Source organism: Coturnix japonica, unplaced genomic scaffold (genome assembly GCF_054131305.1).
Source record: "Coturnix japonica strain WE unplaced genomic scaffold, WE-NBRP24 Scf127, whole genome shotgun sequence".
Lineage (NCBI taxonomy): Eukaryota > Metazoa > Chordata > Aves > Galliformes > Phasianidae > Coturnix > Coturnix japonica.
In genome coordinates, this window is record NW_028189030.1 from 73,247 (window position 1) to 93,816 (window position 20,570).

The window sequence follows — 20,570 nt, forward strand, 5'->3', positions numbered from 1 at the left end:
CCACCGGGAATGGGAAGAGGTACCTCAACTCGGGGGGTGAGTGACACCCTATAGAATCTATGGGGCTGGGATCTATGGGGCTGGGGGGGGGGGCAGCCCCCCCAATTAAATGCCCCCCCATTAACCCCCCCCCATTAATTAATCACCCGTATTAATTAATTACCCCCTGTTAATTAACTAATTACCCCCAGGCTTTATCGGCTTTGCCCCCACCCCATTAATAACCCCCCCATAAAATTCCCCCCCCATTTAATCAGTGCCCCCCCATTAATTAATGACCCCCACTAATTAATTACCCCCATTAATTAATTACCTCCCATTAATTAATTACCCCCCATTAATTAACTAATTACCCCCAGGCTTTATAGGTTTCGCCCCCACCCTTTTAAACCCCCTCCCCATTAAATGCCCCCTCCCCATTTAATCAATGCCCCCCCTTAATTAATTACCCACCACTAATTAATTACCCCCATTAATTAATTAATTACCCCCATTAATTAATTACCCTCCCCCTTAATTAATTACCCCCCAATAATTGCTCCCCCATTAAATCAATGCCCCCCCATTAATTGCTCCCTTTAAACCCCCCCCATTAATTACCCCCCCATTAAACCCCTCCCACTAATTAATCACCCCATTAAATAATTAATTACCCCCTATTAATTAATTACCCCATTAATTAATTAATTACCCCCAGGCTTTATAGGTTTTGCCCCCTCCCCATTAATTACCCCCCCCCCATTAAACCCTCCCTCCATTTAATCTATGCCCCCCCCCCCCCAATTATGGACCCCCCCATTAATTAATCACCCCCCCATTAATTAATCACCCCCCATAATTAATTAATCACCCCCATTAATTAACTAATTACCCCCAGGCTTTATCGTTCGCCCCCACCCCATTACTTACCCCCATTAAACCCTCCCCCATTAATTACCCCCCATAAATTAATTACCCCCCATTAATTAATTACCCTCCATTAATTAATTATCCCCCATTAATTAATTAATTACCCCCATTAATTAATTGCCCCCCAATTAATTGCCCCCCATTAATTGCCCCAATTAAATGCCTCACCCATTAAACACACCCATTAAACCCCCCCATTAATTAATCACCCCCATTAATTAACTAGCCCCCATTAATTAATTACCCCCATTAATTAATTAATTACCCCCAGGCTTTATAGGTTTTGCCCCCACCCTTCTAACCCCCTCCCCATTTAAATGCCCCCCCCATTTAATCAAATGCCCTCCCCCATTAATTTAATTACCCCCCATTAATTAATTACAGTAATTAATTAATTAATTACCCCCATTAATTAATTACCCCCAATTAATTACCCCTTCATTAAATCAATATTTCCCCCATTAATTGCCCCATTAACCCCCCCCATTAATTAATTCCCACCCCCATTAATAATTACCCCCATTAATTAATTGCCCCCCCATTAATATCCCCCATTAATTACCCCCCATTAATTGCCCCCATTAATTACCCCACTAATTAAATTACCCCCCATTTATTAATACTCCCCCATTAATTAATTGACCCCCATTTAATCAGTGCCCCCATTTAATTAATTACCCCATTAATTAATTCCTCCAATTAATTAATTAATTGGCCCCCCCCATTAATTGCTCCCCCCCCCATTAATTAATTGCTTCCCCCATTAATATCCCTGCCATTAAACCTCCCCAATTATGGAAACCTCCCCATTAATTAATTCCCCCAATTAATTATTACCCCCATTAATTAACTACCCCTATTAATTAATTACCCCGTTAATTAATTAATTCCCCCGTTAATTAACTAATTACCCCCAGGTTTTATAGGTTTCGCCCCCACCCCCATTACTTACCCCAATTAACCCCCCCATCATTAATTACCCCCCCTTAATTAATCACCCCCAATTAATTAATAAACCCCCCATTAATTAATTACCACCAAATAATTAATTACCCCCATTAATTAATTACCCCCATTAATTAATTGCCCCCCAATTAATTGCCCCCCATTAAATCAATGTTCTCCCCCATTAATTGCCCCCATTAACCCCCCCATTAATTAATTCCCACCCCCATTAATTAATTACCCCCCATTAATTAATTGCCCCCCATTAATATCCCCCCATTAATTACCCCACATTAATTCCCCCATTAATTACCCCACTAATTAATTACCCCCATTTATTAATTACTCCCCCATTAATTAATTGACCCCCCCATTTAATCAGTGCCCCATTTAATTAATTACCCCCAATTAATTCCTCCAATTAATTAATTAATTGCACCCCATTAATTGCTCCCCCATTAATTAATTGCTATTAATTAATTAATATTAATTAATAATTGATGCATTAATTAATATCCCTGCCATTAAACACCCCCAATTATGGAACCACCCCCATTAATTAATTACCCCAATTAATTAATTACCCCCCCATTAATTAATTATCCCCCCAATTAATTGCCCCCCCCAGGCTTTGTAGGATTTGCCCCCCCATTAATTAATTACCTCCCATTAATTAATTGCCCCCATTAATTACCTTTCCTTAATTACACCCATTAATTAGTTGCCCCCAATTAATTACCCCAATTAATTAATTGCCCTCCATTAATATCCCCCCCATTAATTACCCCCATTAATTAATTACCCCCATTAATTATCCCCATTAATTAATTGCCCCCACTAATTAATTACCCCCATTAATTAATTACCCCCATTAATCATCCCCATTAATTAATTGCCCCCATTAATTAATTGCCCCCATTAATTAATTAGCCCCCATTAATTAATTACCCCACTAATTCATTACCCCCCATTTATTAATTGCTCATTCATTAATTAATTGCCCCCCCATTTAATCACTGCCCCCCATTAATTAATTAACTACCCCCAATTAATTAATCACCCCCATTAATTAATTAATCACCCCCATTAATTAATTAATCACCCCCATTAATTAACTAATTGCCCTCCAGGCTTTATAGGTTTCACCCCCACCTCATTAATTACCCCCCCCATTAAACCCTCCCCCATTAACCCTCCCCCATTAATTACCCTCAATTAATTAATTACCCCCCATTAATTAATTAATTACCCCCCATTAATTAATAACCCCCCAATTAATTGCCCCCCATTAATTGCCCCCATTAAATGCCTCACCCATTAAACACACCCATTAAACCCCCCCATTAATTAATTCCCACCCCCATTAATTAATAACACCCTCATTAATTAATTAATCACCCCCATTAATTAATAACCGCCTGTTAATTAATTAATTACCCCCCAGGCTTTGTAGGCTTTGCCCCCACCCCATTAATTACCCTCCTCATCATTAATTACCCCCATTAATTAATTAACCCCAGTAATTACCCCCATTAATTAATTAACCCCATTAATTAATTGATTACCCCAATTAATTGCCCCCCATTAATATCCCCCCCATTAATTGCCCCCATTTAATGCCCCACCCATTAAACCCCTCCATTAACCCCCCCATTAATTAATTAATTACCCCCCAATTAATTAATTAATCACCTCCATTAATTAATTAATCACCCCCATTAATTAATCACCCCCATTAATTAATTACCCCCAGGCTTTGTTGGTTTTGCCTCCCCACCCCATTAACCCCCCCCTCATTAATTGCCCCCTCTCATTTAATCAATGCCCCTCCAATTAATTAATTACCCCCCATTAATTAATTACTCCCTATTAATTAATTACCCCCTATTAATTAATTACCCCCTATTAATCAATTACCCCCCATTAATTACCCCCACCCCATTAAATACCCCCACCCCATTAAACCCCCCCATTTAATCAATGCCCCCCTTTCATTAATTACCTCCCCCATTAATTAATTAATTAATCACCCCCATTAATTAATTAATCATCCCTATTAATTAATTACCCCCGGTTAATTAATTAATTACCCCCGTTAATTAATTAATTACCCCCAGGCTTTATAGGCTTTGCCCCCACCCCATTAATTACCCTCCATTAATTACCCCCATTAATTAATTAATCACCCCATTAATTAATTACCCCCATTATTTTCCCCATTAATTAATTAATAACCCCCCATTAATTAATTTCCCCCCATTAATTACCCACCATTAATTACCCTCCCAATTAAATGCCCCCCCCCATTTAATCTATGCCCCGCCCCCCCAATTATGGACCCCCCCATTAATTAATCACCCCCAATTAATTAATAAACCCCCCATTAATTAATTACCCCATTAATTAATTAATTACCCCGTTAATTAACTAATTACCCCCCAGGTTTTATCGGTTTTGCCCCCACTTTATGGCGCCTGGTTGAACGTTGGCAGCTCCGGGATCACGACGACGATCAGCTGTTCTACACCAAGCTGTACCTCGATGCTTCGTTAAGGGTAATTAATTAATTAACGCTAATTAATTAATTAACAGACCCCCTAATTAATAACCCCTATAGGAACCCCATTAATATCCCCTATAGGACCCCCATTAACAGCCCCATCCAGCTGTTCTACACCAAGCTGTACCTCGATGCTTCGTTAAGGGTAATTAACTCATTAACACTCATTAATTAACACTCATTAATTAACAGACCCCCTAATTAATAACCCCTATAGGAACCCCCCCCCATTAACAGCCCCCCCCATAATTAACACCCCTCCCCAATTAACAGCCCCAAGTAACAGCCCCCTATAGGACACCCCCCCCTAATTAACAGCCCCCAATTAACAGCCCCTAATTAACATCCCCACTAATTAACAGACCCCCCAATTAACAGACCCCCTAATTAATAGCCCCTATAGGAACCCCCATTAATATCCCCTATAGGATCCCCATTAACAGCCCCCTATAGGACCCCTAATACACCAAGCTGTACCTCGATGCTTCATTAAGGGTAATTAGCTAATTAACGCTAATTAATTAATTAACAGGCCCACTAATTAATAACCCCTATAGGAACCCCATTAATATCCCCTATAGGATCCCCATTAACAGCCCCCTATAGGACCCCTAATACACCAAGTTCTACCTGGATGCTTCGTTAAGGGTAATTAATTAATTATCAGCCCTACTAATTAATTAACAACCCCAGTAATTAATTAACAGACCCCCTAATTAACAGACCCCTATAGGACCGCCCCAATTAACAGCCCCAATTAACCAGCTGTTTTACACCAAGCTGTACCTCGATGCTTCGTTAAGGGTAATTAACTCATTAATGCTAATTAATTAATTAACAGACCCCCTAATTAATAGCCCCTATACAACCCCCCCCTAATTAACAGCCCCAAGTATCAGCCCCCTATAGGACACCCCTCCCTAATTAACAGCCCCCAATTAACAGCCCCTAATTAACATCCCCACTAATTAACATCCCCACTAATTAACATCCCCACTAATTAACATCCCCACTAATTAACATCCCCACTAATTAACAGACCCCCTAATTAATAACCCCTATAGGACCCCCATTAACAGCCCCTCCAATTAACAGCCCCATCCAGCTGTTCTACACCAAGCTGTACCTCGATGCTTCGTTAAGGGTAATTAATTAACGCTAATTAATTAATTAACAGACCCACTAATTAATAGCCCCTATAGGAAGCCCCATTAACAGCCCCAAGTATCAGCCCCCTATAGGACACCCCCCCCCCCCCCAATTAACAGCCCTCCCCTAATTAACAACCTCCCCTCTAATTAACAGCCCCAATTAACAGCCCCTAATTAACATCCCCACTAATTAACATCCCCAGTAATTAACAGACCCCCTAATTAACAGACCCCCTAATTAATAGCCCCTATAGGAGTCCCCATTAACAGCCCCCAATTAACCAGCTGTTCTACACCAAGTTCTACCTGGATGCTTCGTTAAGGGTAATTAACTAATTAACACTCATTAATTAATAGACCCCACTAATTAATAACCCCTATAGGAACCCCATTAATATCCCCTATAGGATCCCCATTAACAGCCCCCTATAGGAACCCATAATACACCAAGTTGTACCTCAATTCTTCGTTAAGGGTAATTAACTAATTAACGCTAATTAATTAATTAACAGGCCCACTAATTAATTAACAGACTCCCTAATTAATAACCCCTATAGGACCCCCATTAACAGCCCCAATTCACAGCCCCCTATAGGACCCCTAATACACCAAGCTGTACCTCGATGCTTCGTTAAGGGTAATTAACTCATTAACACTCATTAATTAACACTAATTAACAGACCCCCTAATTAATAGCCCCTATAGGACCCCTCCCCCAATTAACAGCCCCCCCCCAATTAACAGCCCCCCTAATTAACAGCCCCATCCAGCTGTTCTACACCAAGCTGTACCTCGATGCTTCGTTAAGGGTAATTAGCTCATTAACGCTAATTAATTAATTAACAGACCCACTAATTAATAACCCCTATAGGAACCCCATTAATATCCCCTATAGGATCCCCATTAATATCCCCTATAGGACCCCTAATAACCCCAAGTTCTACCTGGATGCTTCGTTAAGGGTAATTAATTAATTAACAGCCCCACTAATTAATTAATAGACCCCCCTAATTAATTAATAGCCCCTATAGGAACCCCATTAATATCCCCTATAGGACCCCCCCCAATTAACAGCCCCAATTAATCAGCTGTTCTACACCAAGCTGTACCTCGATGCTTCGTTAAGGGTAATTAACTCATTAACGCTAATTAATTAATTAACAGACCCCACTAATTAATATCCCCTATAGGACCCCAATGAACAGCCCCCCCCATAATAAACACCCCTCCCCAATTAACAGCCCCAAGTATCAGCCCCCTATAGGACACCCCCCCCCCCTAATTAACAGCCCCCAATTAACAGCCCCTAATTAACATCCCCACTAATTAACAGACCCTCCAATTAACAGCCCCCCCTAATTAATATCCCCTATAGGAACCCCATTAATATCCCCTATAGGACCCCCATTAACAGCCCCATCCAGCTGTTCTACACCAAGCTGTACCTCGATGCTTCGTTAAGGGTAATTAACTAATTAACACTCATTAATACCCCCCCCCAATTAACAGCCCCCCTAATTAACAACCCCCCCCCAATTAACGCATCCCTATAGGACCCCCCCCAATTAACATCCCCCCCTAATTAACACTCCCTATGGAACCCCCCCAATTAACAACCCCAATTAACACCCCCCAATTAACACCCCCCCAATTAACACCCCCCAATTAACACCCCCTAATTAACACCCCCCAATTAACACCCCCCAATTAACACCCCCCAATTAACAGCCCCCAATTAACACCCCCCAATTAACAGCTCCCAATTAACAGCCCCCAATTAACACCCCCCCAATTAACAGCCCCCAATTAACAGCCCCAGAATTAACACACACCCCCTATAGGACCCCCCCGCCTATAATTAACAGACCCCCTCATTAATTAACAGACCCCCCTAATTAATTAACAGACCCCCCTAATTAATTAACAGACCCCACTAATTAATTAATATCCCCTATAGGAACCCCCATTAACAGCCCCCTATAGGACCCCCCCCCATTAACAGCCCCAATTAACAGCCCCTAATTAACATCCTCACTAATTAACATCCCCACTTATTAACAGACCCCCTAATTAATAGCCCCTATAGGACCCCCCCCAATTAACAGCCCCCAATTAACCAGCTGTTCTACACCAAGCTGTACCTCGATGCTTCGTTAAGGGTAATTAGCTAATTAACACTCATTAATACCCCCCCCAATTAACAGCCCCCAATTAAGACCCCCCCCCCCAATTAACACATCCCTATAGGACCCCCCCCAATTAACATCCCCCCCTAATTAACACTCCCTATGGAACCCCCCCAATTAACAACCCCAATTAACACCCCCCAATTAACACCCCCCAATTAACAACCCCAATTAACACCCCCCCAATTAACACCCCTCAATTAACACCCCCCAATTAACACCCCCCAATTAACAGCCCCCAATTAGCACCCCTCAATTAACGCCCCCCCAATTAACACCCCCTAATTAACACCCCCCAATTAACACCCCCCAATTAACAGCCCCCAATTAACACCCCTCAATTAACAGCCCCCAATTAACACCCCCCCAATTAACACCCCCTAATTAACACCCCCCAATTAACAGCCCCCAATTAACACCCCCCCAATTAACACCCCCCCAATTAACACCCCCCAATTAAGAGCCCCCCATTAACAACCCTCTATAGGACCCCCCCCCCAATTAACAGCTCCCCCCCTAATTAATACCCCCTATAGGACCCCCCCATAATTAACACCCACCCCCAATTAACACCCCTCAAATAGGACCCCCCCCCCTATAATTAACAGACCCCCTAATTAATTAACAGACCCCACTAATTAATTAACAGACCCCCCTAATTAATTAATAGCCCCTATAGGAACCCCCATTAACAGCCCCCTATAGGACACCCCCCCCTAATTAACAGCCCCCAATTAACAGCCCCTAATTAACATCCCCCCTAATTAACAGACCCCCTAATTAACAGACCCCCTAATTAATAGCCCCTATAGGAACCCCCCCTAATTAACAGCCCCATCCAGCTGTTCTACACCAAGCTGTACCTCGATGCTTCGTTAAGGGTAATTAACTAATTAACGCTAATTAATTAATTAACAGACCCACTAATTAATTAACAGACCCCCTAATTAATAACCCCTATAGGACCCCAATGAACAGCCCCCTATAGGACCCCTAATACACCAAGTTCTACCTTGATCCTTCATTAAGGGTATGAGACCCTAATTAACAACCCCACTAATTAATTTACAGCCCCACTAATTAATTAACAGACCCCCCTAATTAATACCCCCTATAGGACCCCCCCCAATTAACAGCCCCCCCAATTAACTGCCCCATCCAGCTGTTCTACACCAAGCTGTACCTGGATGCTTTGTTAAGGGTAATTAACTAATTAACACTCATTAATTAACAGACCCCCCCCTAATTAATAAACAGCCCCCCTAATTAATACCCCATATAGGACCCCAATGAACAGCCCCCTATAGGACCCCTAATAACCCCAAGTTCTACCTGGATGCTTCGTTAAGGGTAATTAATTAATTAACAGCCCCACTAATTAATTAACAGACCCCCTAATTAATAGCCCCTATAGGAATCCCATTAATATCCCCTATAGGACCCCCATTAACAGCCCCATCCAGCTGTTCTACACCAAGCTGTACCTCGATGCTTCGTTAAGGGTAATTAATTAATTAACACTCATTAGTTAACACTAATTAATTAACAGACCCCCTAATTAATAGCCCCTATAGGACCCCCCCCAATTAACAGCCCTTAATTAACAGCCCCCAATTAACCAGCTGTTCTACACCAAGCTGTACCTCGATGCTTCGTTAAGGGTAATTAACTAATTAACGCTCATTAATTAACAGACCCCCCTCATTAATTAATTAACAGCCCCCCCCCCCAATTAACAACCTCCATATGACCCCCCCAATCAACACCCCCCATTAGAAATACCCCCCCTATAATAACCCTCCCACCCCCCCCAATTAAGACCCCCCCCCAATTAACATCACCCCCTAATTAACACCCCCTATAGGAACCCCCCCAATTAAGACCTCCCCCTAATTAACAGCCCCCCTAATTAACAGCCCCCCCAATTAACAGCCCCCCCTTTAATAATCCCCCCCCCAATTAACACCCCCCAATTAAGACCCCCCCCCCCCAATTAACACATCCCTATAGGACCCCCCCCAATTAACATCCCCCCCTAATTAACACTCCCTATGGAACCCCCCCAATTAACAACCCCAATTAACACCCCCCAATTAACACCTCCCAATTAACACCCCCTAATTAACACCCCCCCAATTAACAGCCCCCCTAATTAACAGCCCCCCCATCATTAACACCCCCTCCCTAATTAACACCCCCCAATTAAGACCCCCCCCCATTTAAGAGTCCCCATAGGACCCCCCCCATAATTAACATCCCCCCCTAATTAACAGCCCTCTTAATTAACAGCCCCCATAGGACCCCCCCCATAATTAACAACCCCCTAATTAACAGACCCCCTAATTAACAGCCCCCCCCTAATTAACACCCCCTATAGGAACCCCCAATTAACAGCCCCCCCCCTAATTAATTAATCCTCCCCCTAATTAACAGCCCCCCTAATTAACAGCCCCCATTAATTAATATCCCCTATAGGACCCCCAATTAACAGCCCCCCCTAATTAATTAACCCCCCCCAATTAACAGTCCCTATAGGACCCCCCCCAATTAAGACCCCCACCCAATTAACATCCCCCCCCCTAATTAATTAACCCCCTATAGGAACCCCAATTAACACCCCCCAATTAAGACCCCCCCCCATTTAAGAGTCCCCATAGGACCCCCCCCATAATTAACATCCCCCCCTAATTAACAGCCCCCTTAATTAACAGCCCCCCTAATTAACAGCCCCCCCCTAATTAATACCCCCTATAGGAACCCCTAATTAACATCCCCACTAATTAACAGACCCCCCAATTAACAGACCCCCTAATTAACAGACCCCTATAGGACCCCCCCCAATTAACAGCCCCCAATTAACCAGCTGTTCTACACCAAGCTGTACCTCGATGCTTCGTTAAGGGTAATTAATTAATTAACGCTAATTAATTAATTAACAGGCCCACTAATTAATAACCCCTATAGGAACCCCATTAATATCCCCTATAGGACCCCCATTAACAGCCCCATCCAGCTGTTCTACACCAAGCTGTACCTCGATGCTTCGTTAAGGGTAATTAACTAATTAATGCTAATTAATTAATTAACAGACCCACTAATTAATTAACAGACCCCCCTAATTAATAGCCCCTATAGGACCCCCCCCCAGTTAACAGCCCCCCCCCAATTAACAGCCCCATCCAGCTGTTCTACACCAAGCTGTACCTCGATGCTTCGTTAAGGGTAATTAATTAATTAACACTAATTAATACCCCCCCAATTAACAGCCCCCAATTAAGACCCCCCCCCCCCAATTACCATACCCCTATAGGACCCCCCCCAATTAACATCCTCCCCTAATTAACACTCCCTATGGAACGCCCCCAATTAACAACCCCAATTAACACCCCCCAATTAACACCCCCTAATTAACACCCCCCAATTAACACCCCCCAATTAACACCCCCCAATTAACAGCCCCCAATTAACACCCCCCCAATTAAGAGCCCCCTCATTAACAACCCTCTATAGGACCCCCCCCCAATTAACAGCTCCCCCCCTAATTAATACCCCCTATAGGACCCCCCCATAATTAACACCCACCCCCAATTAACACCCCTCAATTAAGACCCCCCCCCCCCAATTAACACCCCCCTAATTAACACCCCCCCCAATTAACACCCCCCAATTAACAGCCCCAGAATTAGCACACACCCCCTATAGGACCCCCCCCCCTATAATTAACAGACCCCCTAATTAATTAACAGACCCCACTAATTAATTAATACCCCCTATAGGAACCCCCATTAATGTCCCCTATAGGCCCCCCCCATTAACAGCCCCAATTAACAGCCCCTAATTAACATCCCCACTAATTAACATCCTCACTAATTAACAGACCCCCTTATTAATAGCTCCTATAGGACCCCCCCCAATTAACAGCCCCCAATTAACCAGCTGTTCTACACCAAGCTGTACCTGGATGCTTCATTAAGGGTAATTAACTAATTAACGCTAATTAATTAACAGACCCCTTAATTAATTAATTAAGAGACCCCCTAATTAATAGCCCCTATAGGACCCCCATTAACAGCCCCAATTCACAGCCCCCTGTAGGACTCCTAATACACCAAGTTGTACCTGGATGCTTCGTTAAGGGTAATTAACTCATTAACACTCATTAATTAATAGACCCCCCCTAATTAATTAACAGACCCCCCCTAATTAATAGCCCCTATAGGACCCCCCCCAATTAACAGCCCCATCCAGCTGTTCTACACCAAGCTGTACCTGGATGCTTCGTTAAGGGTAATTAACTAATTAACGCTAATTAATTAATTAACAGACCCACTAATTAATTAACAGACACCCTTAATTAATAACCCCTATAGGAACCCCCATTAATATCCCCTATAGGACCCCTAATAACCCCAAGTTCTACCTGGATGCTTCGTTAAGGGTAATTAATTAATTAATTAACACTAATTAATTAAAATTAAGGGTATTAATTAGGGGGAACCCCCATTAACAGCCCCCTATAGGACCCCCCCCATTAACAGCCCCATCCAGCTGTTCTACACCAAGCTGTACCTCAATGCTTCGTTAAGGGTAATTAATTAATTAACGCTAATTAATTAATTAACAGGCCCACTAATTAATAACCCCTATAGAAATCCCCCATTAACAGACCCCCCCATAATAAACATGTGACCCCTGACCCCGTGACCTCTGACCCCGATGTTACCTATGACCCCCCATTCCTCATTGTGACCTCTGACCCCCCCGTGACCTCTGACCTTCCAATGACCTCTGACCCCCACTGTGACCTCTGAATGACCTACGACCCCATGTGACCTCTGACCCCCCATGACCTTTGACTCTACTGTGACCTCTAACCCCTGTGACCTCTGACCCCATGTGACCTCTGACCTTCCAATGACCTCTGACCCCCATGACCTCTGACCCCATGTGACCCCTGACCCTAATGTGACTCCTGACCCCCATATGACCTTTGACCCCCTGTGACCTCTAACCCCTGTGACCTCTGACCAACCAATGACCTCTGACCCCCATGACCTCTGACCCCAATGTGACCTCTGACCCCATGTGACCCCTAACACCAATGTGACTCCTGACCCCCATATGACCTTTGACCCCCTGTGACCTCTGACCCCATGTGACCCCTGACCCCGTGACCTCTGACCCCATGTGACCCCTGACCCCAATGTGACTCCTGACCCCCATATGACCTTTGACCCCCTGTGACCTCTGACCTCATGTGACCCCTGACCCCGTGACCTCTGACCCCATGTGACCCCAGGCCCCAATGTGACCCCTGACCCCCACGTGACCTTTGACCCCCATGACCTGTGACCCCTGACCCCGTGACCTCTGACCCATATGACCTCTGAGCCCGATGTTACCTATGGCCCCCCATTCCTCATTGTGACCTCTGACCCCCCCGTGACCTCTGACCTTCCAATGACCTCTGACCTTCCAATGACCTCCGGCCCCCACGTGACCTCTGACCTTCCAATGACCTCTGACCCCCACTGTGACCTCTGACCCCGTGTGACCCTTGACCCCGTTACTTCTGACCCCATGTGACCTCTGACCTCCCAATGACCTCTGACCCCATGTGACCCCTGACCCCAATGTGACCCCTGACCCCCATATGACCTTTGACCCCCTGTGACCTCTGACCCCATGTGACCCCGACCCCGTGACCTCTGACCCATATGACCTCTGACCCCCATTGTGACCTCTGACCCCGTATGACCCTTGACCCCGTTACTTCTGACCCCATATGACCTCTGACCCTCTGTGACCCCTGACCCCACGTGACCTCTGACCTTCCAATGACCTCTGACCCTACGTGACCTTTGACCCCGTGTAACCTTTGACCTTTGACCCCCAGGCCGAGCTGGGTTTGGCGTTGGACCATCGCTCCCAGATCTTCCAGAACCTCAATGGGGCCATCGGTAATTAATTATGTTAATTAGGGGGGTTAATTAGTGTTAATTATGCTAATTAGGGGGTTAATTAGTGCTAATTAGGCTAATTAGGGGGTTAATAAGTGCTAATTATGTTAATTAGGGGACTAATTAGTGCTGATTATGTTAGCTGGGCATTAATTAGTGTTAATCATGCTAATTACCTGGGTTAATTAGCGCTAATTATGTTAACTGGGGGGTTAATTAGTGTTAATTATGTTGATTGGGGCTTAATTAGTGCAAGTTCTACTACTTAGGGGGGTTAATTAGTGCTAATTATGTTAATTGGGGGATTGATTAGTGTTAATTATGCTAATTAGGGGGGTTAATTGGTGCTAATTAGGCTAATTAGGGGTTAATTAGTGTTAGTCATGTTAATTAGGGGGGGTTTATTAGTCCTAACTATGCTAATTAGGGATTAATTATGTTAATTATTTTTAATTAATTAGGGATTAATTATGTGTTAATTATGCTAATTGGGGGGTTAATTATGTTGATTGGGGGGTTAATTAGGGCAAATTCTGCTAATTAGGGGGTTAATTAGTGTTGATTGTGTTAATTACGGGGGTTAATTAGTGCTGATTATGCTAATTAGAGGGGTTAATTAGTGCTGAATATGTTAATTGGGGGTTAATCAGTGTTAATTATGTTAATTAGGGGGTTAATTATGTTGATTGGGTGGTTAATTAGTGCAAATTCTGCTAATTAGGGGGGTTAATTAGTGTTGATTGTGTTAATTACGGGGGTTAATTAGTGTTAATTATGTTGATTGGGGGTTAATTAGTGCTAATTATGTTAATTGGGAATGTGAATTAGTGCTAATTATGCTAATTAGGGGTGTTGATTAGTTCTAATTATGCTAATTAGGGAGTTAATTGGTGTTAATTGTGTTAATTGTGGGTTAATTCATGCTAATTATGTTGATTGGGGGGTTAATTACAGCAAATTCTGCTAATTAGGGAGGTTAATTAGTGCTATTTATGTTAATTGGGGGTTAATTAGTGTTAATTATGTGAATTGGGGATTAATAAGTGCTAATTATGTTAATTAGGGGGGTTAATTAGTGCTAATTATGTTGATTGGGGGTTGATTAGTTCTAATTATGTTAATTAGGGGGTTAATTAGTGTTAATTATGTTAATTAGGGGACTAATTAGTGCAAATTCTGCTAATTAGGGGGTTAATTAGAGCTAATTAGGGGGTTAATTATTGCTAAGTATGTTAATTGGGGATTAATAAGTGCTAATTATGTTAATTAGGGGGGTTAATTAGTGTTAATTATGTTAATTGGGGGATAATTTGGGGTCTTTGATTGACAGGTTAATTAAGCAGTGGGTGTTAATTGAGTTAATTAATGGCTGTTCATTAACGGGGGGGGGGGTTGATTGACAGCTGGGTTAATTAACCAGGGGGTGTTAATTGTGTTAATTAACGTTAATTAATTAATTAATTACCCCCATAGACGAAGTGAAGCTCCATTTCGAAGGGGGGCGACCGAGGGTCCGTAATGTTCTGTATGGGACCAGCCCCATTGTAGTGCATGGGAACGGCCCCACTAAGGTTATAGGGGATCTATGGGGTCCCTATGGGGTGATATGGGTCCCTATGGGGCTCTATGGGTCCCTATGGGTCTCTATGGGTCCCTATGGGGTCTCTATGGGTCCCTATGGGTCCCTATGGGGTTATGGGGTCTCTATGGGTCTCTATGGGGTCTCTATGGGTCTCTATGGGTCTCTATGGGTCTCTATGGGGTCTCTATGGGTCTCTATGGGGTTATGGGGTCTCTATGGGTCACTATGGGTTTATGGGGTGATATGGGATCTATGGGTCTCTATGGGGTTATGGGGTCTCTATGGGTCTCTATGGGGTCTCTATGGGTCCCTATGGGGTACCTATGGGTCTCTATGGGTCTCTATGGGGTCTCTATGGGTCCCTATGGGTCTCTATGGGTCCCTATGGGTCTCTATGGGGTTATGGGGTCTCTATGGGGTCCCTATGGGTCTCTATGGGTCCCTATGGGTCCCTATGGGGTTCTATGGGGTTCTATGGGGTCCGTAATGTTCTATATGGGACCAGCCCCATTGTAGTGCATGGCAACGGCCCCACTAAGGTTATAGGGGCTCTATGGGGTGATATGGGTCCCTATGGGTTCCTATGAGGTTTCTATGGGTCTCTATGGGGTCCCTATGGGTCTCTATGGGGTCTCTATGGGGTCTCTATGGGTCTCTATGGGGTCCCTATGGGTCTCTATGGGTCTCTATGGGGTCCCTATGGGTCTCTATGGGGTTCTATGGGGTCTCTATGGGTCCCTATGGGGTTATGGGGTCTCTATGGGTCTCTATGGGTCTCTATGGGTCCCTATGGGTCCCTATGGGGTCCCTATGGGGTTATGGGGTCTCTATGGGTCTCTATGGGTCCCTATGGGTCTCTATGGGTCTCTATGGGGTCTATGGGTCTCTATGGGTCTCTATGGGTCCCTATGGGTCTCTATGGGTCTCTATGGGGTCTCTATGTGTCCCTATGGGGTGACATGTGGTTCTATGGGGTGATATGGGTCCCTATGGGTCTCTATGGGGTTATGGGGTCTCTATGGGTCCCTATGGGTCCCTATGGGTCTCTATGGGTCTCTATGGGTCCCTATGGGGTGATATGGGGTTCTATGGGGTCCGTAATGTTCTGTATGGGACCAGCCCCATTGTAGTGCATGGGAATGGCCCCACTAAGGTTTATATGGGGTTCTATGGGGTGATATGGGGTGATATGGGTCTCTATGGGGCTCTATGGGGTTCTATGGGGTGATATGGGGTGATATGGGTCACTATGGGGTTCTATGGGGCTCTATGGGGTGATATGGGTCCCTATGGGGTGATATGGGGTTCTATGGGGTGATATGGGGTTATATGGGGATCTATGGGGTGATATGGGTCCCTATGGGTCTCTATGGGTCCCTATGGGGTGATATGGGTCGCTATGGGTCTCTATGGGTCCCTATGGGGTGATATGGGGTTCTATGGGGTGATATGGGGTTCTATGGGGTGATATGGGTCACTATGGGGTGATATGGGGATCTATGGGGTGATATGGGTCCCTATGGGGTGATATGGGGTTCTATGGGGTGATATGGGGTTATATGGGGATCTATGGGGTGATATGGGTCCCTATGGGTCTCTATGGGGTTATGGGGTCTCTATGGGTCCCTATGGGTCTCTGTGGGTCTCTATGGGTCTCTATGTGTCCCTATGGGGTGACATGGGGTTCTATGGGATGATATGGGGTCTCTATGGGTCTCTATGGGGTCTCTATGGGTCTCTATGTGTCCCTATGGGGTGACATGGGGTTCTATGGGGCTCTATGGGTCCCTATGGGGTTATGGGGTCGCTATGGGGTCCCTATGGGGTGATATGGGGTCTCTATGGGGTTCTATGGGTCTCTATGGGTCCCTATGGGTCTCTATGGGTCTCTATGGGGTCCCTATGGGTCTCTATGGGTCTCTATGGGTCTCTATGGGTCTCTATGGGTCCCTATGGTTCTCTATGGGTCCCTATGGGTCTCTATGGGTCTCTATGGGTCCCTATGGTTCTCTATGGGGTCTCTATGGGTCCCTATGGTTCTCTATGGGTCCCTATGGGTCTCTATGGGTCCCTATGGGTCTCTATGGGGCTCTATGGGTCCCTATGGGTCTCTATGGGGTCTCTATGGGTCTCTATGGGTCTCTATGGGTCCCTATGGGTCCCTATGGGTTTCTATGGGTCTCTATGGGTCTCTATGTGTCCCTATGGGGTGACATGGGGTTCTATGGGGTGATATGGGTCCCTATGGGTCTCTATGGGGTTATGGGGTCTCTATGGGTCCCTATGGGTCTCTATGGGTCTCTATGGGTCCCTATGGGGTTCTATGGGGCTCTATGGGGTCCGTAATGTTCTGTATGGGACCAGCCCCATTGTGCTGCATGGCAACGGCCCCACTAAGGTTATAGGGGATCTATGGGGTGATATGGGGTTATATGGGTCTCTATGGGTCTCTATGGGGTTATGGGGTCTCTATGGCGTCTCTATGGGTCTCTATGGGTCTCTATGGGTCCCTATGGGTCTCTATGGGGTTATGGGGTCTCTATGGGTCTCTATGGGTCCCTATGGGTCTCTATGGGGTTATGGGGTCTCTATGGGTCTCTATGGGGTGATATGGGGTGATATGGGGATCTATGGGGTCTCTATGGGTCCCTATGGGTTGATATGGGTCCCTATGGGTCTCTATGGGGTCTCTATGGGTCTCTATGGGTCTCTATGGGGTCTCTATGGGTCTCTATGGGTCTCTATGGGTCTCTATGGGGTTATGGGGTCTCTATGGGTCCCTATGTGTCTCTATGGGGTCTCTATGGGTCTCTATGGGTCTCTATGGGTCTCTATGGGTCCCTATGGGTCTCTATGGGTCCACTATAGGGCTCTATGGGGTGATATGGGGTAGAGGGGGTTCTATGGGTCCCTATGGGGTTCTATGGGGTTCTATGGGTCTCTATGGGTCCCTATGGGTGATATGGGGCTCTATGGGGTGATATGGGGCTCTATGGGGTTCTATGGGGTCCGTAATGTTCTATATGGGACCAGCCCCATTGTGCTGCATGGCAACGGCCCCACTAAGGTTATAGGGGATCTATGGGGTGATATGGGATCTATGGGTCTCTATGGGGTTATATGGGGTGATATGGGTCCCTATGGGTCTCTATGGGGCTCTATGGGGTCCCTATGGGTCTCTATGGGTCCCTATGGGGTTATGGGGTCTCTATGGGTCTCTATGGGGTCCCTATGTGTCTCTATGGGTCCCTATGGGGTTATGGGGTCCCTATGGGTCTCTATGGGTCTCTATGTGTCCCTATGGGGTTATGGGGTCTCTATGGGTCTCTATGGGGTCTCTATGGGTCCACTATAGGGCTCTATGGGTCCACTATAGGGCTCTATGGGGTGATATGGGGTAGAGGGGGTTCTATGGGTTCTATGGGTCCCTATGGGGTTCTATGGGGTTCTATGGGGTGATATGGGGCTCTATGGGGTTCTATGGGGCTCTATGGGGTGATGTAGGGTTCTATGGGGTGATATGGGGCTCTATGGGGTTCTATGGGGTTCTATGGGGTCCGTAATGTTCTGTATGGGACCAGCCCCATTGTGCTGCATGGCAACGGCCCCACTAAGGTTATAGGGGTTCTATGGGGTGATATGGGATCTATGGGTCGCTATGGGTCTCTATGGGTCTCTATGGGTCTCTATGGGGTTATGGGGTCCCTATGGGGTCTCTATGGGGCTCTATGGGGCTCTATGGGGTGATATGGGGTGATATGGGGTGATATGGGGTGATATGGGGTTCTATGGGGTCCGTAATGTTCTGTATGGGACCAGCCCCATTGTGGTGCATGGGAATGGCCCTACTAAGGTTTATATGGGGCTCTATGGGGTGATATGGGGTGATATGGGGTTATATGGGGTTATATGGGATCTATGGGGTGATATGGGTCTCTATGGGGTTATGGGGTCCCTATGGGTCTCTATGGGTCTCTATGGATCCCTATGGGGTTATGGGGTCCCTATGGGGTCTCTATGGGTCTCTATGGTGTTATGGGGTCTCTATGGGTCACTATGGGTTTATGGGGTGATATGGGATCTATGGGTCTCTATGGGGTTATGGGGTCTCTATGGGTCTCTATGGGGTCTCTATGGGTCTCTATGGGGTTATGGGGTCTATATGGGGTTATGGGGTCTCTATGGGGTCCCTATGGGTCTCTATGGGTCTCTATGGATCCCTATGGGGTTATGGGGTCCCTATGGGGTCTCTATGGGTCTCTATGGGTCTCTATGGGTCTCTATGGGGTCCCTATGGGTCTCTATGGGGTTATGGGGTCTCTATGGGTCTCTATGGGTCTCTATGGGGTCTCTATGGGTCCCTATGGGGCTCTATGGGGTTATGGGGTCTCTATGGGTCCCTATGGGGTGATATGGGGTTCTATGGGGTTCTATGGGGTCCGTAATGTTCTGTATGGGACCAGCCCCATTGTAGTGCATGGGAACGGCCCCACTAAGGTTAGAGGGGATCTATGGGGTGATATGGGGTTATATGGGGTTTATATGGGATCTATGGGTCTCTATGGGTCTCTATGTGTCCCTATGGGGTGACATGGGGTTCTATGGGGTGATATGGGTCCCTATGGGTCTCTATGGGTCTCTATGGGTCTCTATGGGTCTCTATGGGTTCCTATGGGGTTTCTATGGGTCTCTTTGGGGTCTCTATGGGTCTCTATGGGTCTCTATGGGGTTATGGGGTCCCTATGGGTCTCTATGGGTCCGTATGGGTCTCTATGGGTCCCTATGGGGTGATATGGGTCTCAATGGGTCTCTATGGGGTCTCTATGGGGTCCCTATGGGTCTCTATGGGTCTCAATGGGTCTCTATGGGGTCTCTATGGGGTCCCTATGGGTCTCTATGGGTCCCTATGGGGTTATGGGGTCTCTATGGGGGTTTATATGGGATCTATGGGGTGATATGGGGTTCTATGGGGATCTATGGGGTGATATGGGGCTCTATGGGGTCCGTAATGTTCTATATGGGACCAGCCCCATTGTGCTGCATGGCAACGGCCCCACTAAGGTTATAGGGGATCTATGGGGTGATATGGGGTGATATGGGTCCCTATGGGTCTCTATAGGGTCTCTATGGGTCTCTATGGGGTTATGGGGTCTCTATGGGGCTATGGGGTCCCTATGGGTCTCTATGGGTCCCTATGGGTCCCTATGGGGTTATGGGGTCTCTATGGGTCCCTATGGGTCTCTATGGGTCCCTATGGGGTGATATGGGGTTCTATGG

The 20,570-nt window shown here is 45.6% G+C and overlaps 1 protein-coding gene across 1 annotated transcript in view; it reads left to right on the plus strand.

Moving 5' to 3' along the window:
* Positions 1-2: 2 nt before the first annotated feature.
* The window catches only part of LOC107307328 (multifunctional procollagen lysine hydroxylase and glycosyltransferase LH3-like), a gene marked incomplete at its 5' end in the record, with an annotated part of 37,043 nt that continues 16,475 nt past the window's right edge, over positions 3-20,570 (plus strand). Inside the window, 4 exons of the mRNA XM_085535488.1 lie at positions 3-36; positions 4,297-4,409; positions 13,648-13,711; positions 15,185-15,282. Of these exons, the coding sequence (XP_085391614.1) occupies positions 3-36; positions 4,297-4,409; positions 13,648-13,711; positions 15,185-15,282 (309 nt within the window). The remainder of the gene's footprint in view (positions 37-4,296; positions 4,410-13,647; positions 13,712-15,184; positions 15,283-20,570) is intronic.